Here is a 23,493-nt window from a genome sequence, read left to right as displayed (position 1 = left end):
CTCACCTCCATGCCATCTACATCGATGCGTGCCCGCACGCTAAACTTCTGGCCAAGGAGCCGCAGCCTGGGCACACAGTAAAGGAGGCGGTCGTTGAACTAGGAAGGAAAAGGTTTACAATGTATGTGTGGAGGATCCAGGAGGGGTGTGGCCCAGCTCCCTTCCCCTGGAGGACTCCTGAGGCTTTACTGCTGGGGACTCAAGACAATAGCTGGAGAAAACACAGTTCAGATCAGGCACAAAGTTTGCAAGGAAAGAGCCAAGTCACATCTCTCTAAGTCTTAGTTACATATCTATAAAGTAGAAGAAAACATTCCCAGTATAGGTAGTGAAAATACAATAAGTTACTAGAGGAAAGACTGGCTAGCAGGAAGTAGAGCCTTGAGCAAGTACCAGGTCAATGTCGGGGGCCGGGGGGGCCCACCTGCAACCCTACCCATGGCACTTACTAGTATGAGGTATCGGTCTTGAGTGGTCCCGTTCTTTGCTGACAGCTTAAGGATGTGGCCTTCTTTTATGAGCTCTTTGGTGGGGCTGACAATGTCTTCTTCACCCCCCAGCAGCTCATATACCTTCAGCAACTTGTGCATTCGCTCCTGGCGGGAGACAGTGAGTCAAAGGCAGGGTTTGGGGTGCTGGCCTCCCCTCAGATGTCCACAAGTCATAAGCCCCACATCTAGGACAGAGCCAGAGATAGGTGGCTGGCCAAGAAAGGGCAGGGGCTAGAAGGGCCACTCACCATTTTGCGGATGGCAGCATTAGAGTGCTCTGCTGCTGTGGCTATCAGCTCCAGAGACTCTGTGGGCAGAGTGAGAGGTCAGATGGGGGACTAGCAGAGAAAGGGCTCTTGGGAGCTTCTATGCTCCTTGAATACCTCCTCCTGGCCTGACCATACCCTCCCCATCCCAGAAAGTGCCAGCCTCAAAGATGTTCTTAGAGCAATATCACTTTAAACCAGAAACTGACTCAATTAATGTCACAGCAGCAGAATCAAAATGTATGGAATACCTGGTAGCCAATAAAACACAAGCTTAACAAGATTATTATTACCATTTGAAAAACAACAATGGTCACATATGTAACTAGAAAGAAACACACCCATGTTTAACAGTTGTCTCTGGATGGTGGGACTATGGGTGGTTTTTTATTGTCTTTAGATTTTTTTGTATTTTCCACATTTTTGACAAAGAACATGTATTACTTTTGTAATCAGAAAAAAAAGTCATATAAAGAAACAAAGAGATGATCCTATTCTTTGTCTCAATAATTCTGATTATAGGAGTTTACACTAAAAAAATACACATTCTATGTACAAATACACTTTCATTGCAGTAGTGTTTAGAACAGTGTCAAGCCAGAAACAGAAATGTCTAACTGTAGGGGTTCAGTTAGATAAATTAATGTGCATTCATATAATGGAATACTAAGCAACCTAAACTACCTTTACAAATGATGCTTATGTTCTTTTTTCATAATCTATGAAATGCTCAGGATATTTTTAAGAAAAGAAAGCAATACAATCTTGTATGTACCGAATGACCTCAATTTTGCAAATATACATGTATAAAAAAACACCAGGAAGAAAATATGTCAAAGTGTTCTCTGTGCTTATTTTCTGGGGGCTCATATCATAGGTGATTTTCGTTCCTACCTCTTTAAGCTTTCCTGTATTTCCATATTTCCTACTGTGACCAGGTATCAGCAGGAAAAAAAATCCTGAAATAAATCCCTATACTTCTCCACACACTAACAAATTTTGCCCATGCTTGAGGCCCAGCTGCTCTGCACCCCACTCTTGTCTGTATGGTGCTGGCTTTTCCCACTCAGAAAATATGCCTGTAATGGGGGAGCACAGGTGCTTCTGAAGAAGGTCCATTTGGTTGGCAAACCAAGTGTTATTTTCCTGGGAGCCTCTCTCTCCATGACCAAGTCTTGGTGCTCAAGATCTGTGGCCCCAAACCTAGCTGAGGCCTATCAGGTGCCAGTCTCCAATCTCCAAGCCCTCTTCCACCCTAGCTGCCAGCGGGAGCTTTCTCACACACAGCTTGCTGTCATTCTTCTGTCCACATCTGTCAATGGTTCCCCTATGCCTGCGGGGTAAAAACCTGGCCCTTTAGCCTGGCATTCAAAGCCCTTGATGATCTGGCTTCCATTGACCTCTCCAGCTTTCTTCACTTGCAGCTCCCTAAACATATCCTGTCTTGCTGCATCTGGCCAACTCAGTCTTCTGGACTCAGCTCACCTCCTCCAATAAGCCAGTCCTGAGTCCCCAGGCTTGCTTAGGATCCTGTCTGGGTTCCCACATTCCCCTTTGCTCCCCTCTGTCCCTCCAGTCACATGGTGTGTTCATTGTGTATTTATACATCTGCATCCCTCAGTAGACTAGGAGCTCCCTAGGATGGGGCCAAGGTCCCACCACCCTCTCCAGGGCTCCAGAACAGAGGCTTTGCATAGATTAACTCCTCCAATTCTCACAACAACCCTGCAAGATAGGTGTGATTGTGCCCTGTTTGTCCAATGAGGAAACAGACCCAGAGAGAAGTGGTGGTGGCCCTAGGCCCTATGCCTGGGAGGCAGCAGAGCTGACATCAGCTGGGACTGACCTCCCAGCCACCCTTTCTCCTAAGTATTCTGCATCTTCCCGACCCCAGGGCAAGGAGCCTGCTGGGCCGTGGAGGTAGGAGTTGCCCAGGGAAGGGGACAGGATGAAAACTCTGGCAAGCTGTGGGCAGACAAGTTCAGGCCTGTGGAGGCCACTGGCCTCGGACTAGAAGCTTTGCTATCAGAAACTCTGTCTGGAGATGTTTTGAGTGGGGTACAGACTGGCATTTCCAGGGGTCCAGTGTGTGCAGGCTCTTCCTAGAGATTCAGTGTGGGGATGTCAGTCTAGGATTTCATTTAGGGGTTTAGGTGAGGGAGTACAGTTTGGGGAGCTTTATGTAGGAACTTAGCCTGGAAGCTCTGGTGGGGCCTAGTCTGGGCTTGGCAGTCTGGGATCTTGGTTTGGAGTTCAATCTTGGGCTCAGGGTAGGCAGCTCAGGCCAGGAGTTTCAGGTGGCCTGGTTAGGGGAGCCCAGGCTAGGATCCAGAGTTCAGAGTTCAGAGTTCAGTAGAGTAAGGGAGTCAGTCTGAGGAACCAGAGATATGATTCAGTGGGGCTCAGACCTGAGGCACTTTCTGGGGCTCTCCCTGGGGATTTTAGTCTGAGGGGCAAAAGAAAAAAAAATAGATCGTGGGCTGGGGAGTTTAGTGAGCACATCTCGGGCTGGCTCTCATTCAGAGATTCTCATTCTGAGCAGCTCAGGAAACTGGACTGAGAAGTTCTTTCTGGGGGTTCATCTTTGTGCTCTGTGTGGGGAGCTCCATCAGCCAAGCTCAAGCTCTGAGGTTCACTTTAGGGATGCAGGTAGGACTGAGATTGGTATAAAACAGGGACTTAGGTGAATTCCATCTGGGGGGTGACTTTGGGGGCATTCCATATGGAGGGGATCAGCCATTCAGTAATAAAAACAGCGAACATTTATTGAGCTTTTACCACATGCCAGGCACTGTGCTAGTAGCTTTACCTGGATTATCTCATTTATCCTTAAAACCATTTTATGAGGTAGGTATCATCATTCCCACTCTACACCTGAGAAAACTGAGGCCAAGAGGCTGAGCAGCTTGCCAGAGATACACAGTTGGTAAAAGGGACTATCTGAGGCCTAGTCTATGGAGATTACACTGGCGGCTCACTTTGGGGGTCCAGTTCAGGGAACTCAGTTGGGGAATTTCAGTTTGGGAATGTCACGGTAGGAATCCAGTGTGGAAGTAAAACTGCAGAACTCAGTCCTGGAAGCTTAAGGTGGACATGTGATTCTAGACTTCATGGGCTCTGAGTGGAGAAATGAGATGGGAGGCTTTTTCTGGGGACCACAGTCAGAGGACATAAAATGTGGACACTCAATGTAGCAGTGAGGTGTCCTTCTCAGGTCGCAGTAGGGGGCTCAGTCTGGAGACTTCATTCTGCTGAGCTCAGCCTGGGAATCTCAATCCATGAATCCAAGTGTGGGAGGTAGGAAATGGGGGCCTCGGTCTGGGAGAAATCAGTCTGGAAGTTGAGACTGGGAAGATCAGACCTGGAGTGGGTAGCTTAATTTAGAGGACAATCTAGGGCATTAGTCTAAGGACTCAGTGGGGGGTCAGGGTGGAAAATAGGGTCCTTCATTCTGTGGGACTTGGGCTAGGGAGGACACAATCTGACATCTCTGGAGCTCAAACTAGGCAGCTGAATCTCAGGGTTCCCTCTGGCATTCACACTAAGGAACTCTAGGAATTCAGTCTGAGGGCTCAGTGCTGTCAGTCTGCGGGATGGATCTTGAGAGTCAGTCTTTGGGGCTCAGGCTAGAAGTCTCAGTGTGAGGGACAATAATAAACTGGGGGGCAGTTAATCTAGGGTCCTCAGTTTGGCAATCCCCATCTGGAGAATGGCCAAGATCAGACTGGGAAGCTCTTTTGGGGGGCATCTCCCTCTGGGACCTCAGACTGAGGGCTCTGACTGGGAACCGATTCTCAGAGCCCAGGGTGGGGAGAGCATTTTGGAGGCCCAATCTGGGGATCTTGGTTTGGGGAAACCAATGTGGAGGATCTATAACTGGGACCTCAGACTGGGTTCAGCCTGAGGGCTCAAGTTGGGGATGTCAGTCCATGGCGCTGATCCCAGGGAAATCACTCTGGAAGGCTTTTTCTAGAGGTTTACGTTGTGTAGCTCATCCTAGTACCACAGTGGGGACTCTCTTGGGGAGAGGAAGGAGGCACTTAGTCTGCAGATGTCTATAGAGTTCAGCTATCAGACTTTCTAGGGTCCTAGCTTTCTAGAAGTCCGGTCTTGGTAGCAAAGTGCCCCGTCTTGTGGGGTGGAAGGGGCTGTTTGTGTAGTGGACATAGCAGTGAACACAACTGTCTGCTCCCGACTCTTGTGGCTTCCATGACCCCACACTTTCCTGGTCTTCCTCCTACCTTTAGGGCTGCTCCTTCTAAGTTTCCTTTGCTGATTCTACATTCCTCAGTTTTGTCCTTGGCCCCTTTTCTTCTCCATTTACACTTAATCCGTTGGTAATTGTGGCTAGCCTCACGGCTTTGCATCCTGTCTATGTGCTACTGACATCCAAATCTCTCTCCCTGGGATTCTAGACCCATCTAACTGCCTAACCGGCAGCTCTCTTTGAACATGCCCCAAATCAAACTCCTAACCTCATCTCAGGAACCATCACCACCAGCCAAAAATCTTGTTAGTCATTCTTTACTCTTTCTCCCAAGCCCCACCCCCATTCACCCCAGTTCTTTTAGTGCGACTTTCAAATACAATATATTCTGAATCCAACCACAACTCACTACTTCCATGGCTACCAACCTCATCCAAGCCAACTTTTCTCACTTAGATTACTGTTAAATGCTTCTAACTGGTCTCCTGGCTCCCTTTCTTGCTCCCCAAGTGATCCTAATCAAAACCTTCCAGTGGCTACTCACTGCACTCAGAATAAAATCCATCTCCTTATCTTGGCCTTCAAAGTTTTGTTCCTCTCTCCAACCCTATTTCTTCCACCATTCTACTTTCACTGGTCATGATCACACTGGTCCTCCTGTTGGTCCAGAGATTTGCAAGCTGCTCTCCTCCGCTTAGGAACCCTGCCCCTGCTATTGCCTCTGCCTGGAATGTGCTTCTCCCTACTCAGCACGTGGCTCCCTTCTTCATATTTGAGTTTGACTCAAATATCTTCTATTCAGAGAGGTCACTCAGTCTAAAGTAGACCCCCTGGTCAGTCACATCACTCTCTTATTCTCTGAATGATGCATAACACCTATCTAATGTTCTCCTGTTTATTTATGACTTTTGTTTATTGTCAGTCTCCCCAACTAGAATACACCCCTGAGATCATGGACCTTGTCTGTCTTGTTCATCTCCATTATACCCTGTGCCTAGGACAATGCACAGAACACTGAAGTGCTCAGTAAATAGCTGTTATGTTAATAAAGGAATGAATGAAAATTACAGTCTGGGGAGAGAAAGTTGGGGAGACTCTGGGGAGCACTCTTGGGGTGTGACCCCGAGGGGTGCGTCTCATACTGAAGGAATCAGAATGAAACACTTTTCTAGTGGTTCAGTGTGTGAGGACTCATCTAGGGAGGTGGTATCTCAGCCTAGAGATCCAAATCTGGGAGGCAGAAAATATGAGGTCTGGTCTGGGGAGCTCAGTTCTGGAAAGGTAATTCAGTGGGGTTCTGATCAGACTTGGAGGTTCTTCGGGAAGGATCGTTCCAGGTAGTGGTTGGTGGACATGGAGGAGAGCTCTAAATGTAGAGATTGGAAAGTCAGGGGCTTGATGAGACAAGTCTCTTTCTGGGGAGCTCAGCTGTGGAGATTCAGTAAACAGGGCTCAGTCCCTGGGTGTTTAGACTCAGTTTCATTTTGGACTTGGAACAATTTCATTTGAGGACAAGTCTAGGTCTCTCAGTCTAAGAAACAGATGGCTCCCTTCAGGGGACCATTCTGGATATGCCCCTCAAACTCTGGGGTTCCAGCAGGAAACTTTAGACTGGGGGACTCCTGAATGTTCTGTCTGGGTGCTAAGGCAGATCTTAACCTGGAGGATCATCCTGGGGTCTTATTCTAGACCCTCAATGTAGGCCTTTCAGTTTACAGATCTATTGAGATCACAATTACGTGGCAATGGAAGGCTGATACTGTGAGTTAAGTCTTGGGGTAGGGGGTTGGGGCAGGTCCCAGTTGTGTGTACTCACTTTGGGCATCCTTGCTGTCTGGGGAGCCATGGGGCAGCTTTAACAGATAGTCCTTGAGAAGCAGCTCGTAACGGGGGATGCGCTGCACGGGTTCCAGCATGTGGTGCTGCAACGTCAGGTTGCCACAGGCTTCCTCCTTCTGGAACAGACAGAAGCAGGGGAGCTCAGGTCTGGTCAAAGACCACCCCCCCACCAGGTCCTTGCAGATCTCTCCTCCCCAGTTGGCCCGATCTAGCTTCACTGCTTACCTGCACCTCATGGATGATCACTTTAAACTGGGTGGAGCGCTCTGTCCAGGTGTTGACCAGTTCCACGGCCCGGTCAAAGTTCTTCACATACTCGCCATACATCTTGAGGAAGGGTGCCAGTTTCTGCAGGATGTCTCCGATGCGTGGGTAGCGGTCCCTGGAGTGGAAGCAGAGGCTAACATGGTCCTGCTGACCCCTGTCCCCCAGAGTGTCCCCACCCTATAGGCCATTCTCATCTCAGTCCTGGAAATCTACTTCTCAGCCAGCCTGCTCTTTTGGAAATGCTGCCTATGTTATAGACTAACTAGACCAAAAGGCTCAGCTTGACTTGAGACCTTGGCCTGGGCTGCCACTCACCCCAACTCTGTGCTGCTTGACTACAAGGAATGACATATCCTAGAACACCCGCTCTGACCTCACTGCAAGGGCCACTTTCTATACTGATTATTGATGCTGTGCCTAGCTTTGTGCTGGGTGATTCTGGGGAACACAAATGAGTCACACTTAGTTGAGCCCTGAGAGGGTCACTGTCAGGTAGGGGAGGCAAAGTAACCAGGCCTAGTCACACTCCTCAGGAGTCGAGGTCTCCTGGAGGACACATGGGACCAAACCTGGTCTCAGCCCTCATTGGTCAGTCTGCTGGAGGAGCCACAAGAACCAGCCCTGGTTCAGCCCTCAGTGGTCACAGTAGTTGGGGAGATGTAGGAAGTGACTTCATGCCAGCTGTCTGTGGTCAGTCTGGTAAGGCGGACACACTTTATCCTGTGGGTGTGGGGAGCATGTGGAGATGACTTAAGCAGGAAGTGACATGGTCTGATTATTGTTTAGGTGGTGTAGACTCTAAAGGATGAATTGAAAGAGGAGAGCCTGGAGGCTGGGAGACTGTGGATAAACCTTGCCCTTCAACCTCAGGACTCAGCTCAGACATCACCTCCTTCCTGAATCCTTCTTTAAGCCCCATGTTAGGTTTGGTGCCTTTATCTGGATTCCCATAGCCTCCCATTCTCAGGTCTATCATAGCACTGATAAAATAACAATAGCTCACATTCATTGAGCAATTATTTTATACTGGATACTGTTCTAAGCTCTCTACATGTATCTAATACTTAAAATAAACCTTACTATTACCCTCATTTCACAGCTGAAGAAACTGAAGCACAGTAATTTAAGAAACTTGCTCAACATCATAAAGCTAGCAATTGGTGGAGCTGGAATTTGAACCCAGCTGATTTGGCTCCTAACCTCGTACTCTTTAGGGCTTTGCTATTTCTGTTGTAATTTTCTGAGTCCTGATCAGCATTTCATATTAGATTGGGAGGGCCTAGAAGGCAGAGCTTGGGCCTGATTCTTTCTGTGAAAGGCAGTGAGGGGAGAGGGCAGGCAAGAATGAACTCTGGAGCACACATCTGGCCTGGGCTTGGCAGGCAAGTGGACAGGAGGGTAGACGGCTTAGGTCAGGGGTCCCTCACCATTCCTCCATGCGCTTCTCTAGCTCAGGCAGCAGGAACTGCTGGTGGAAGCAATAGATGGAGCAGATATTAGAGAAGATGCCGTGGACAACATCGGCCGGGAAGGAACTGCGGTTCCGAGCTTCTTCCAGCAGCCGGGCACAAAACACCTGTGGGGCAGGGCAGTGGTGCTCAGCCCAGAGGGGTCTGGGCTTGGCTGGCAAAGGGGCAGTTTGCAGGTGAGGGCAGTGTTTGTGGGCAACTCTGTGGAGCTTTGGGATCAGCACTGGTTTTGAGACTGAGGAGAGAGGGAATGGAGTTAGGCTTATATGTGGGGTTGGATTTCAAGTTGTCAAGGTTAGGATCTGGAGGTAGGCATTGGAACAAGGAGAAGTCAAGATTAGGGTCAAGGTCAGAATTCAACTCAGGGTCAGAGAGAATTAGATCCATTCATTTAACAAATCTTTTTGAATGCCTACTGTGTGCCAGGCAGTGAACACAGCAGAGAAAAATTCCTACCCTTAGGGATTCTAGTGGATTTGGGGGTCAGGAATAGGGCCAGGGTTAGAATGAGGGTCAGGGTCTGGTTCACAGCCAGGGGTTAATTGAGGATCTGGGTCAGAGTTGCAGTCAGGGCTGGTATACCTGCTCAGGGTTAGGAATGAGGGTTGGTACAAAGATCAAGTTTGGGGTCATTCATCAGGGTTGGCTTCAGGGACAGGATGAGGGTCAAGGTGAGAGAGGAGCTTTACCACCTCTAGATTCTGGCCCCAGTGATAGAGTTGGGCTCAAGCCGTATCACTTCCTCCTTGGCACCCACCTACCAGGTCCTGGTGCCCCAGCATCCCTGAGGGGCCATTCACCTGATCCAGGAGATGGAGCCTGGAAACGTAGGCCTTCTCTGTTTGTAGGAGCTCATTGGCAATGTGGAATACCTTCTGCTGCACAGTCAACTGGAAAGAGAAGAGGCAATCATTGGTCCATATTCCTGTACCCAAGCCCCCAGAATTCTTAGAACAGCTCAAATACTACCCTAAGCCTGATGCCACTTCGAGATAACCCTACCTCCCATCCCTAGATGCATAAGCCCCACAGCTTCATCCCTAACTTTCCAGTGTATTGTAAAGGCCACCCCTCAATTCTGATGCCATGCACTCATTCACCCAGCCATCTGCTCTCTCTATTCATTTAGCATAGTGTAGTGGTTAAGTGTGTGGGCTAGGAAGTCAGACTTCCTGGGTTCAAATCCTAGCTCTGCCATTTGTTAGCTTGCATAAGTTCTGTAACCGCTCTGTATTTAAGTCTCTTCATCTACATATACAGATAATAATAGGACCCAAGTCCATTTGTAATTGTGACAACTAGATGATTCAATATAAAGAAAACATAGCAGACTACAGATTAAGTAGACTGTAAATGTTAGTTATTTATTCAGCCACTCAGTTCACTGTCAGCAAAGGCTTGCTGAGTGCCTGGGGTATAAGGAAAACACAAAAGTATAAAAATGTAGAAAACTCATTGCCTGTTGGCCCAGTTGCCTATTTGCTGGACACATATTTGTGTCCCTGACCTCAGCCCCCAATTTTGAGTTGGGTTCTGATGAAGCAGGTATTCTGGCTGTGACTTAATTAAAGTGCAAGGATGCCTTGGGAAGCAGTGTTAGGCTGCTGGGGCATAGAAAGGGGTTCCTGCTGCTGAGAGCCTTCATCCCCACAGCCTCAGGTTCCTGGGGGGGGCTCTAAGCTCTTGTGCCTCTCCAGAGGCCAGCTGTCTGGAAGTCTCTCTGGATGTGAGAGACTTTCCATTTTACAAAGAAGGCTTGTGGTGGGGCAGTAGAGATTTGCCCAATGCCACCTAGCTACTGAATCTGGGGATTTTCTGTCTGGAACAGGACTTTAAAGATCCCCAACCAGGATGCCCATCTCCAAGATGGAAAAACTGAGGTCCAGCTAGTGGTTCTCTGATGAGGGTACAACAACTTTCCCAGTGGGCATTTGGAACTATGCATGGTCATTTTTTTGTAGTTACAGTGATGGGGGGCAGGGTACAGGTTTGCTACTGATATTTAGTTACCAAGAGACCAGGGAAGCCAAAGATTCCAAGTGGAAACAATGCCCTATTTCGAGAAATACTGAGCTGGGGGAAGGACCAAGTGTGAAAGCCAGGCTCCTGGTTTCTCCATACGGTCCTGCCTCTCAGTGAACATGGATCAGTACCTCCACAGACTCCTGTCTCTCCATCGGGGGAACTGGGATTTCTCTGTCCTTCTCATCCTCCTCCTCGTCGTCCTCCTCCTCCAGGTCACTATCAACCTCCTGGGAGCCGGGCCGGTGGGGGTCAGCCAAAGCAACAGGGACACTGGCCAGGGCAGGGGGCCCGGGGCAGAGGCCGTGGCTGGGAGGCCCGTCATCACTGACGAAGCAGGTCTCCTCGCTGTTGGATGGTGAGCTGATGCTGTCAATGCCGCTGTCCCGATTGGGCACCTTCTCGCCGTCCCGGGGCCCAGGAGCCAACAGGAACAGGCAGCGGGAGGCCTCGCCCTCGGGGAGCTGGGACACTGATGGCTGCGGGGGTGGCTGTGGCAACATGGCTGGCTCTGTGGGACCTGGGCTGGGGCCAGGGACTGGCCTATCCGAGGCGACAATCACAGGCTCTCTGAGGTGGGTGGTGGACACACATGGAGGCAGGGTATGAGCTTGGCTGAGAGGCCTGTCTTAGAACTGTCCTTCCTAGCCCAAGCCCACCCTCCCCTCCACAAAGTCCCCCAGGGGCCAGACTTACCTTTCAAATTTCTCAATCAGTGAGGATACTGCTGCGGAACTGGGGCTGGCCTCTGCCCTGGGGGCCAGGCCCTTGGCCACTCGGGGGTCTGCAGGCAGTGGGCGAGATGGCGGAGGTGGGATGGGCTCAGGTGGGGGGGGCATCCGGGGCATCTGCAGGTAGCTGGGCTTCGGCGGAACTAGAGAGATGGGCGGGAAAAAGAGAGAGGAGAGATCCTAAAGAGCTGAGTTTGGAGTTTGCTGTCATAGCCAGGCCACAGGCCCCTCCACAAAACCCCAGTGTGCACCTCTGTCCTGAGGGACACACAGAGCCGGCCTGAGATGAGATGCCAGTATGTGCACACTAGCCCCAGGCCACAGCCCTCTGCCTCTAGACCATGATGCTTCCTATCCTTCTAACAAGCCCTCTCCTCTGCCACTGGCCAACCTTTCCCCTCCTCTGTCCCCTCTCCTGGGCCATTTCTCTGCCCTGCTCTGGAACCACTTACCCTGTGGCTTTGGGCCTGGTGCCCGCTTCAGTGGCGAAGGACGCTGGCTGGGGGTTTCAGTGGGGGGACCTGGGTCTGAGCGAAGCCGCTGGGGACCTTCTGGATGAGGCTCAAGGCTCTGGCCAGGGTCGAGGGACAAACTTTTAACCAGGATCCGGTTCCCCTGGTGCAGCCCTGCAGAAAGGGAGAAACTGGGTATGAAGCAACTGACATTACCCTAAAGGAGACGAGGGACTTGTATGTCTTAGCAGGTATCTGCAATATCGGGGTTACTGAGCCCTTTTCCTGGCCACACTGCCTTTCTGGGAAGCCCCTATTCCAGCCCTCTGATGGAGAGCAGGCCCAGAGTTGTAGCTGGCTGTTTTCAGTAACAGACAAGAGTTCTTTGTGATTAGTACATTGATGCCTTGTATGTCAGCAGGAATTATTATTGGGGAATTTAATTAGGCTGGAGGTGGGCGCAAGCATCCTACAGTTTGTGTACAAGTTTATATACCCCCAGTGAGTTTGCTAAGCCTAAACCATTCTTCACTGTTTTTCTTAAGATTCTAAGGATATCTGGACTTCCTTTTCTACAATTTTATATAGCTGAAAATGATGAAATTTTATTTCATGAACAAAAGTTTTGCTTTTTAAAATCCCAGCTTCTTATTAATCTGTCCTACCCTCCTCTATTTCCACACCCATACACAGCCAGCACCCAGAATTCAGGTCACAGGAACAGCTTTGAAACACAAGGCAAAAAATTGAGGAAAAGGGAAGCCTTTCTGCACTGTCCCTCTTCCTTCACTGTGGGCTCCCTAAACCCACCTGGGGGTCTTTGGTCCTGAGGGAGATGGTCACACTTGGGAGAGAAGTTTCAGACTGGGAGGTGTGAGGGACCTGCCCCACAGGGATGACACATCCTGAGGGAAGGAGTGTGGGCTTGGCTGGGCAGGGAGCTTTGGCGGGTTTCAGATAATAGAGAGGTCAGGGAGTTGGGGTGGAGGTAGGGGGACAGCAGGGCAGAGCAGAGAGGGCAGGCTCTGGATGGCAGTCTGAGGAGCTGGGCGACCATCCTGTGAGCAGAAGGGAGCCATGCAAGGCTGCCGTGTAGGGAGGGATGAAAGCAAACCGGTGTGAGGACGAGAGGGTGAGTGGCAGCCAAGAGCCCCCAGAGCTCCCACCCATGTGTGGTATCGGTTTTGTTGTGCCCCAGCACAGCTGCAGAGGGTCTCTCACCCCATGTCATACAGTGTCCTACATGACCAATCACAAATGGGTCCATTCAGTCACATAAACATGTGGTGGTATTTACACTGTTTTGCATAACTGTGGGGCCACACAAATTCAAACATCCAATCACATGCCATCATTCTCCTGAAAGCCTCATCACACATAGTCACAGAGACCCACAGTCACAACTCCACATATTATCACACAGCCTCATACTGGCAAACATGGTCATGCACAGTCACAAAGACGTAAGTCACACAGTGGCAAACCTACCGTTTACACACGGCCTCATACAATCCCCTAATCACTTACCATCACATACCCACTTATACAGTCTTCAAATAGGGATCCACTGAGTCACAAAGAAATACAGTGTCATTTACACTGTTTCTCACAACTGCAAGGCCACTCACAATTGGAGTGTCATACACACGATAATATGGTATTGCAGGTTCACACACCTGCAAATGGTTCACAGTTACAGGACTACAGCTACACGGTCATTATGCCACGTCAGACACAACCTTACACAATGTCAAAACAGCACAAAGTCACATGCCATGTATCCAGAAACAGACACACAATCGCAGACACGTGGTATAATTTTACTATGTTATACTAATGAAACAAACATGTCCACAGTGTCCCAGGGGCTCAAGTATACATACACATGACACTTGCCTCCTAGTCTAAACAGTCATGGTGTCACATGTGGTCTCTGGAGCAAAAACACACAGCTACAACACACACAGAGACCAGGTCACATAGGCAAAAAAAAAAAAAAAAAGAAAGCAGCAAGGAATTTTAAATCTCCCAGTCCTGGAGGGAAGGAGTAGCCCAACCCACAGGGCTCCAGCAGCTTCCCTGGGTCCTTGACTCCATCCAGGCCATAATCTACTCACATAGGCCCCAGGGGACTCAGGCTAAAGGTCCCCTCCCAGCCCTGAGGGAACATGGTGCCTCAGGTCCCAGGCTGAGCCCCCCTCCCCGACCCCTCTACCTGGCTTTGGGTGTAGTTTCCTCACTTCCTTTCCCACCTGAGCAGGCAGGGCCCTGGCTGGGAGGAGGTGCTCCTCTCAGCTCAGCTGGGCTGCTCACCCTGCCCTGCTCAGCACATCCTGGTCTGGTCCTGCCCTGCCCTCCCCCTGGGCGTGGGGTTGAGGAGGATGAATCACCTTGGAGGGTGGCACAAGCTGAGACATAGTTCGAGAGACACATGGCCAGAGAAAGTGAGAGACGCGGAGAGCTGCTGACAGGGCCAGAGACAGAGAGCAAAGCCAGGCACCTCACTGTGCAGAGACCCCTCTCAGGGATACACATATAGGTGCCCGGATCCCAGGTGCTCCTTGCCTGCCTCGTTGGGCCTGGAGGTGCCCTGCTGGCCCTGTCTCCACAGCTCAAAGCAGGCGGGCCTCCCTGGGCAAGCCAGTCTATACAGGGCAGCGAGGCCCCTGATTGGGGCCTCTCCCTCTCTCCACTGTTTGTCCCAGCATGAGGTGACCATACCACCCTCTATGGTCCTGCTCTGGCTCACTCTCTGCTCCCTCCTCACCCACCTCACCCAGGAGCCCACAGTCCCTCCTTTCTCTGCCTCCTTGCAGGCAGCCCTGTAGAATGGGATTTGAATATTCAGGGACACCCTGGATTCCCAGGTGAGAGGGGCATGGACTGTCAACCCAATTTTCTAATGAGGAGATGAAGGCAGTGTGAGGGGTAGTGACTTGCCCGAGGTTACACAGCAAATCAGTGACAGACTTTCAGCAGACTGATTCTAGACAGGACTCCTTTTCTTAACCCTGCTTTCCAAGAGGAAGCTGGAAAAGAGGGGAACCCAGAGGGGCAGGGGTGTGCCCCAGTGCTTTAGAAAGTTGTGAGCTGGTGTGGCTAGTGAGAGCAATACCCTCAAGCCTGCCCACAGATTATAGCAACAGGGTTCCAGTTCAGGAGACAAGGTCTGGCCAAGAACCAGGCAGGGCTTCCCTGAGGGAAGAAGATTTAAGATCCCTCCCTCTCCTATTTCAGGGTTCCCTGTCCCTGTCCTTCTGCCTATATTTCCCTGTCTCTTCCTATGTTTCCCCTTAGTGGCCCCCTTGGCTCCAGGTCACCTCCAGGTGACTAGATGGGCCTCCAGTTCAGGTCATGACACTTATCTGCACCAGAACCTTCCATGACTCCCCATTGCCTGTAGGGAAAATAGAAATTTCTCAGCTAGGCCTCTTGGCCCTTAACGACCATGCTACACCCTGGCTCTCCTTGGCTTAGTTTGGTCCCCCAATATTTCTGAGCCCTGCTCTGAGCCCAGTAGACTCTGTGCTGGAGTGTGTGAAAATCCTACCTCTCTCCTAGAGGAGCTCCCAGGGGAGGCCGTCTCCTGCCCTAGGTACCATGGCCCTTCCCACTGACCCATCCCCTACACATACTCCACCTCCCCGCCCCTAGTTAGGTCCTGCATTGATTTTCTCCATTCCATTATTTAAGGTTGATAATCCATGATATTCTCTCTCACACAGGTACCCACACCCACACCTACATACTGACAAGGTCCTCCTCTAGCACTGTACCCTTGACCACTGGGTTTACCAGAGTCCCCAGTGCCCATTAGAGCAGAGTCCACAAAGAGCCCCAACCCATGCCCCAAACAGAAAGTCACATGAGCAGACACCATGACACTTTGTGAAAACGTACCAAGCCATACACTGTGCACAGCCTTCAATCAGAGACCCAGTGAGGACCACAGAGATGCTCACACATCTACATGCAGCATGCTTAGCACAAGCTTATGCACACAGAACCACACTCAGGGGTCTCTTGTTGCCGACAGGAAGCCCACTCTGGGCATCCCAGGATGCCTGGGCTCTGCCTGGTCTCTGCTGTGGGCGTGAGGGTGTGTGCTCCAACCAGCTCTCTGCAGGCTGAAGGGCTATCTTGGTCCTGACCCTCAGGGAGCTCCCAATCTCAAAGACAAGAGACTCTCATGCAGGAAGGGCTAAGTGTGGCTAAGGAAGTGCAAGGGGGTCAGCCGGTCGGGACTGGGAAACTCAAGGGAGGGAGAGGCCCGGGACAGGATGCCCAGCTAAGTTTGAATTTCAGATAAGCAATGAATAATTTCTTAGTATAAGCATGCCTCATGCATACTTGTACTAAAATTTATTATGCTATACTAAAAAACCTTTGCTGTGTAACTGAAGTTCAAATCTAACTGTACTTTTTCGTGGTGAATTCCAGCAACCCTAGTCAGGAAGGGATTCTAATGAATGAGGCAGACTCAGGCCTCTGAGGTGGCACCTGGCAGCCAGGGCCCCCCAGACTCTTGTCCATTTAAGCCTCAGACAAGCTGTGGGCTCTACCTAATTTCCCTGTAATAGGCACCTAAATGTTTGTGACAGTGACATTATTTCAGGGACAACCTTGAATCTGGTCTTATTTATTAAAAAACAAAATCAATAATTAAACACCTGTGGTACTTGACTATTCCTAAGAAGAGTGGCGTGATGACACTCACTGACCAGACTACACGGGATAAGGTGCTGCGGAGCCTTCACTAGGAACATCTGGTTCAGGAATCACACAGACCCCAGTTAAATCCCAGTAGCCTCATTCGCTAGCTGTGTGACCCTGGGCAAGCCTCGCCATCTATCTGAGCCTCAGTTTGCTTGTCTGGAAAATAGTATAATAATCACAGCTCCCTGGTTTGGGGGAGTCCATGACACAAAGAAGGGAAAGAGCATAGTGCCCCCCACCCACCCACAGAGCAACGTTGGTTGAACTTGAAAGCCAACAGAACCGCACATCTACAAAGACACAAAACTCTTCACACAGATACATAAACCCACAGGCTGCAGGCAGCATCCCAACACAGAGCTATCAACACACCAAGAAACATGAGCAAACCCAGCTAGAGACGGACACAGAATCCAGCCCCACTCTCCTTGACAGCTCTTCAAGTCAGGATGGGATTCTTACTAGAGACGAGATGGCAGAGAAAAGACAATGGTATCCCCTCTCCCCAATTCCAATTCAATTCAAATATATAAACCAAAAACAAAATAAGTGTCAAGAAGTATAGCAGACTTTGGAATTTTCCCATGACAACTTACTGTTACCGAAATAGCAAAAATCCTTCCAAAAATTGTCGCTGGTCGCTTCATGCCCCTGCTTGAAAGGTGCCCTGAGTGTGTGCTTCTGGGCTTACTGGCAGAGCAGGTGTACCCTCTAGCTGACTTTGAGGGCAAAGACTCCTCCTTTTTCCCATTACCACTGGAATTGGACCCTCACCTCTTCCCGGGGATTTCAGCTCCCAGCTCTCCCCCTCCCTTGGCCAGCAGCACCCCATCTCCCTTCTCCAGCTGTAGACTTGGCTTAACCTCAAGACTGCTAATAGGGCCCCAGGCTGGATCACAGCCATTAACTCCCTGGTGACCTGGAGAAGTGCTTCACCACTCTGGACCCCAATTTCTCCATCTACAAAATGGGGAGAATATGTGCGTGCTTCTCATGATGAGGAACCGATGAGATGCTAGAGCAGGCAGAAGCCAGCCCCAGCACTCAGGCCTCCTGACTCCCAGTGCACGTTTCTCCCAGCAGCCCCCAGATCTCTGCCTCTCCAGGCTGAGGTAGGCCCCTGGGACAGTTGGAATTCCTGGGGGTGGGGTGGGGTGTGGTGGGGTGGGGAAAAAGAACAGAGGGAGTGGAGAAAAAAGAACAACAGCAAATAAGAAAGTGTCCTTTGGCAAGCCAGCTCCGTGGGGGAAGGAGAGTTCCTCAGCTTGAGAAAAAAAGCAGGGAGTAAAGGCGTAGCTGCCCCACCTCTTCCCACCTGCCCCTTGAATGTGAGGTCCAGCCCAGCTGCCCTGTTCCTCCTTTGCGGTCAGACTGTACCCAGGCCTTGCTTGGCCTGGCAGATGTTCTCTCTGAAAGTTTAAACACAAAGCTCTGTCAAGAATCAGAAGTGCAAGGGGTGCTGTCTACAGGAACCTTGTGTGTGTAGCCTGAAGGTTTCTCTCTTGAAGTGGACTGGTCTTGTGAACATAAGGATTCTGCAGAAAAATGGAGGCACCTTCTGTAGAGTGAAGGCACTTCTGTAAAGTGGGACTCATTCTGGCAAGTAAGGCGCTTCCCTCCTGAAAAATGGAGAAACAGTCTGTAAAATGGAGCTCTCTCTGATAAAAAGAAGGCCCCTTCTGTAAAGGGAAGAAGTTTCTACAAAACGGAGGCGCTTTCTTCAAAGTGGACGGACATTCTGTAAAGTGAGGAGAGTTCTATAAAGACCTTTTTGTAAAATGGGTGACTTCTGTAAATGAAGGGCTCTTTGACAAAATAGAAGGCTGTTCTGTAAAAGGGAGGAACTCTTTTGTAAAGTGAGGCTTCTTCTGTAAAGTGAAGCACATTTCTGTAAAGTGTGGCCCCTTGTGTAAAGTGAGGACATTCTGTAAAATGGGACAATAATGCAATAGGGAATGGTGAGGACAGGGGTAAATGGGAGAGCATAAGCCTCACCTAAAGTAGGGACAGCAGCTTCTCCCCTCTGTCACCTTGCAGTAAAGGAGCCCTGAAATTTCAGGTCTTCCAATATTTCAAAAGAATCAGAAATCCAGGCTTTTATGTGAAATATCCTAATTTTAAAAACAATGAGTAGGCCAAATGAAATTTGTGAGTCAAATTCAACTTGTGGGCCACCCCTTTGCAATGTCTTAGTTAGATGGTCCTCAAGGCTCCTTCCACCTCTGCCATTTACCTCCTGCTCTATCTGATGTGCTCTGGCCCTTGGGCGGCAGCTTTGGAGGTCCCCTCCTCCACCCCGTGAAGGGCCCAGTCTCTTCTAGGCCTGAGCAGCCTCAGGAAGTTGGCTCATGCGATACTGGTCAGCAGTTCCTGAACTGGAATCTGCCTTTTGTTCTGTCTGGTCCAGTTTACGTTCTGCCCTGTGCAGGATGCCAGGCGAAGACAGGAGGGGATTGCAAGAACTTTTAGAACTCTCTGGAACTCGAGGTGTTCACTTTTTAATGGAGGATATAAGGTATGGGGGAGTCAACTGTTTGTTGTTTCTACTCTGCTCCAGGCATTGTATTGCTATTTTCTTGTATGGCATCCTCCTAACAACCCTGTTTGTTATTAGCTCCATTTTACAGATGACGAAATTGAGGCACAGAGAAGCAAAATAATTTACCTGAGGATACACAGCTAGAAGTGCTTGAGCTGGGACTGGATCCCAAGTGCGTCTGTGACAGGAGTCACAGAGCACATCCTTAGTCAACATTTGCTGAGTTGGGAAAGAAGGCATATTTGAAGGGGGAGGGGAGAGGCCTTTCTAAAGGAAATGGTTTTTGAGTTCAGCTGTCCAGGCTGGGGTGCATTTTTTCGGGTTATAGTTCTGCAGGCAAGGGAAAAAAAGTGAGAAAAGGTGTGGATACTAGGGGTGGGGAGGTGAGAGTGTGTTTGAAGGGCACACTGAACAGAGTCCTGGGTTTGCCAGAAAGTTCCAGAACAGGAGGAAGGGGCAAGAAAGGCCAAAAGACAGACAGGCACCCTCCTCCTACGCCAACCACTAGTACCAAGATACAGACCCATAGGGGCCGTACAGAGACAGACACTGGCACAGAAACACACACACATACACGTACACACACGTACACACACACACACACACACGATCTACAGAGACCTACATGCAGAAACATCTAAAAGCCCTCAGGGGCTCAGACTGAGCCAAGGTGCCACACAAGTAGGAATACAGGAACATATAACATATACAGACCCAAAGATACACACAGACACACACGGATATATAATGACACATACTCAAACATACACATGGATATATAGAAACAAGAACATTAAGATATCCACAGCGACAAAGACAGCTAGGCAGCCAGGCATATTAGTGTGCGTGTGCGCACCCCCCACACACACACATATACACACACACACAAACCACACAGCCACATGGGAGCAGAGGCAGCCCATCCCTCTTCCAGTTGCTTGACCGCTGTGAGGCAGCCCATCCCTCTTCCAGTTGCTTGACTGCTGTGAGGGCCTGGCTACCTCCTCCCAAGCGTCTCTGGACCTGAGGCCAGAGAAGGCTGGGGGTGGTAGCTCCACCCCCGGGGAGGGGCTGGGGACTTCAGAGGACAGGAAAGGAAGGGAGTGGAGCTGCAGCTGGGAGCACTGGGGGCAGTAATTACCCGGTGCTGGGGCTGCCACGCTGGCCGGGATTTCCCTCCCCTAGAGGACAAAGCCGCTAGGGGATGGCCCCTCTGACCCATGTTGTGTGTAACCCCAGGGACCCCAACACCCACCCATTCCCCCCTCCCCCCTCCCCAGAGGCCTGGTCAAAATCGAGTGGTGGCGACACAGAGATTATGAGGGAAAAAGACAGAGACGGGACAAAGATGAGGAAGAAGACAGGAAAACTACAGAGACCTAGAGAATTAGACAGCTAGAGGAGGAGACAGAAAAAAAGGGAGGACAAGTTAGAAGCGAGAAGACAGAGACAGTGAGGGATGACGGCCCAGAGAGGCAAAGGGGTAGGGACCAAAAAGGCAGGCCAGGGCCACTTGTTGAACATGGCTACAATGTACCATACTGAGTGCTTTACCTGTGGCATTTAATCCTAACAACCCCAGGAGGTGGGGCCGATAACCCTATTTTATAGATGAGTAAACCGAGGCTCAGAGGCATGAGCTGATTCACCCAGGGTCACATGAAGCCAGAAAGTGGCAGAGCTGTGAGGGCCTCTCACCATTGCCTGCCCCTGCCAGAGACAAGGGGCCCAAACAGAGAGCCCTGAAGGAATTCTCCGGAGACAAGCAGTGAGATCTGGAGACTGGGAGCCCCTAAGAGATGCAGAGTGAAAGAGACCCGCACCTTCCCTGCCCCCTTCCCTGGCCTACCCGGGTGGGGGAGGGGGGCTGAGTCTACACCTGGAATGCATTAGGCAGGGAGGCCCGGCCTAGGGGAGCCAGGAAGAAGCTGGAGGGGGAGCAGGGAAGGTGAAGGTGAAGTTGAAGGCGGCGTAGGCGGCGGCGAGGGCCTAGCAGGCCCAGGCGGAAGGGCTTCTATGCCAGCTGCAGCTCCTTGGGGCCAGCCCTGCCAGTCCCGCCTTTTTCCCTCTTTCTACAGGAGCCTTCCCTCCCTGACTTAACCCCTTCTCTGCACGGGCCATGGGGAAGTGCCACGGAGGGTGAGAAGGCGCCAGCACCCAGAAAAGCCTTCAGTTCCCTCTCTGGGCCTCAGCAACACACCTGTGCCCCTCACCCTTCTACCCTCAGTCTGGGGCCCAGATGGGCATGGTTGATGTCTACTGGGCACTGCCACCTAGATTCCCCTTCTTCGGGCTCCTCAGACTCAGGGCATCCTGAACCACAGGCGTACCCCAGCCCCTAGTGGCTCCTCCTCCTGCTTCCCCACCCCAGGAAAGGCACCTCCATCCACCCAGCTCCCTAAGCCAGAGGCTGGGCTTTCTCTGCGACTCCTCCCTCTCGCTCATCTCACACATCCAGCCAGACCCCAAGCCCTGCAGATTCAACTTCCTAGGAGCTCAGGAATCCATAGACTTCCCCCCTCCCACTCCAGCCTCCTAACTGATTTCCCGCCCATCCTCAGGGCCCTCTACAAGCTATTCTCCACACCACAACCGGCTTGTGAAAACACAGTCCCCTTCAATTCCTGCAGTCTGGGGAAGGGCTCCCATTGCCTCCGGGGTGAACTCCAAACTCCTGAGCAGGGGACAAGTAAGGCCCAGCTCGTGAGCACTTCCCCACCCCCACCCTCCAGCCACAAAGGCCTCTTGTCTGTTCCTCGAAAGTGCTCTCCTCTGCCTGGGGCTTTGGCACATGTCATTCCCATGGGCCTGAACGGTTTTTCTGCTTCTCTTTTACCTCTGGACTCCTATTTATCCTTCGGATCTCAACTCAAGTGTCCTCTTTTCCCCGCCCGCTTCCTCCTCATATGGTCCTGCAGCATCTGCGCTTGGAATTACTTGTCAGGAATGTGTGTCTTCCCTGCCAGAAAGGAGCTCCATGAGAACAGGGATTGTGCCTGCCTTGCTGCCACCCAGCAACTCACACAGGGCCAAGCACGTAGTAGGTACTCAATAAGAACTTGTTAAATGGAGAAATGCTCTATTTGCTCACCAAGTACTTATTGATGCCCTATTACATGCCAGGCAAATGCGATGACTAGGTCCTCCATGTTACAAACGGGGAAACTAAGACCCTGCGGTGGGAAGGGAAGCCTGGGGACACAGTGAACCAGGGGCAGAGTCAGGAGTGCTATTACCCTGCATCTTGGGGCACCTTTTGGAGGTGTGAGTTCTTGCAGCTCCAAGGAACTTGGTATTGAAGCCTGGAGACTGGACTCACTGCTCCAAGGATGTCTGCTCTCCCCAGATGAGGGCACTTAACTCTTCGGGGCTGGCCAATGGCAGACTGCGCTTCCTGCCCTCGTTCCAGACAGGTCCTAGCCCCACCCAGTCAATGTCTGGCCAGCTCCACATCTGCCTAAGACATTTAGCTAACTGGCCCCCAGAAAGCCATGGTTGGTATCTGTCTGGGGCACTGTTAGCTGCCACTCACCCTTGAAGGAGCAGGTAGCCCCAGCCAGGCCCTCCCCCTGGGGCAGAGGCACCTGAAGAGGCCAACCATTTGCAACTTGGAAACTTCAATTGTTTTAGTTCTGTCTGGGGAAGTCCTTTTCACAGCTACCCAGAGTCTTTACATTGGGTTGTATTGATCTGGAAGGCCCCAGCTGAATAGGCACCAAATCTGGGCCTTTTCCCAGACACAACCCTGGAATCTCAAACTGCTGCTTTCCAAAAATCTCCAGCAGAGCCCACCATCCCCTCCTGTCATGAGTCCCCTCTTCTCCCTTCCATGCGCAACCTCCCCCTATGGCCTCTCGGGATGCCCTCAACAGGGAGAACATCAAGGGAGCCATAGGAATTTACTTTACCAGTGTTTGATTTGCTTTTCGGGAGTACTCCCTCTGTTCTTTGCAATAGCAACTACCCTCAGTTTATTTGAAACGGGTCTCAGCTTTATGCAAATGTTTTAAAAACTGCTTTGCCACTTCTAAGGCAAACAAGTTTTGCAGGTAATGAATGATCCTCCCCAGAGTGACTCTGCTCCCCTCACTATCTCTGTCTTCAAGGATGGGACCAGCCCCCAGAACCACGCACACTCTCCCCATGAGCCGCTATGTGGTCTGTGGTATACATTGGTGGTGAGAACTCCCAAACATCTCTGGTGTAGACCTCTCTTCTGGGCTTTCCAACCCTACATCCAAATGCCTGCTGACCATATCCACCTTGGATGTCCCCCCAGGCCTCTCAAATGCAACAAGTCTCAAACATAACTCAGTATCTGCCCCCAAACCTGCTCCTTCTCTTGCATGTAGATGGCCACACCATCATCCACCAGGTCACTGTAGTTGGTTTCAGAAAACAACCCAGGCTCATCCTGGACTTTTCTTTCTTCCTTGGCCTCTACATACAAGCCACCACCAATACCTGTCTGTGTGAGCACCAAAATATCTCTCA

The 23,493-nt window shown here is 50.7% G+C and overlaps 1 protein-coding gene across 1 annotated transcript in view; it reads right to left on the bottom strand.

Moving 5' to 3' along the window:
• The window catches only part of FGD1 (FYVE, RhoGEF and PH domain containing 1), a 36,612-nt gene that overhangs the window by 8,145 nt on the left and 4,974 nt on the right, over positions 1-23,493 (bottom strand). Inside the window, exons 2-11 of the mRNA XM_032474378.1 lie at positions 11,745-11,918; positions 11,258-11,435; positions 10,693-11,131; positions 9,340-9,429; positions 8,498-8,646; positions 7,029-7,185; positions 6,781-6,919; positions 740-798; positions 450-596; positions 6-98 (exon numbers count right to left, since the gene is read on the bottom strand). Coding sequence (XP_032330269.1) covers positions 6-98; positions 450-596; positions 740-798; positions 6,781-6,919; positions 7,029-7,185; positions 8,498-8,646; positions 9,340-9,429; positions 10,693-11,131; positions 11,258-11,435; positions 11,745-11,918 — 1,625 coding nt within the window. The remainder of the gene's footprint in view (positions 1-5; positions 99-449; positions 597-739; positions 799-6,780; positions 6,920-7,028; positions 7,186-8,497; positions 8,647-9,339; positions 9,430-10,692; positions 11,132-11,257; positions 11,436-11,744; positions 11,919-23,493) is intronic.

This window comes from Camelus ferus, chromosome X (assembly GCF_009834535.1).
Source record: "Camelus ferus isolate YT-003-E chromosome X, BCGSAC_Cfer_1.0, whole genome shotgun sequence".
Taxonomy (NCBI): domain Eukaryota; kingdom Metazoa; phylum Chordata; class Mammalia; order Artiodactyla; family Camelidae; genus Camelus; species Camelus ferus.
This window is presented reverse-complemented; position numbering and strand designations above follow the sequence as displayed.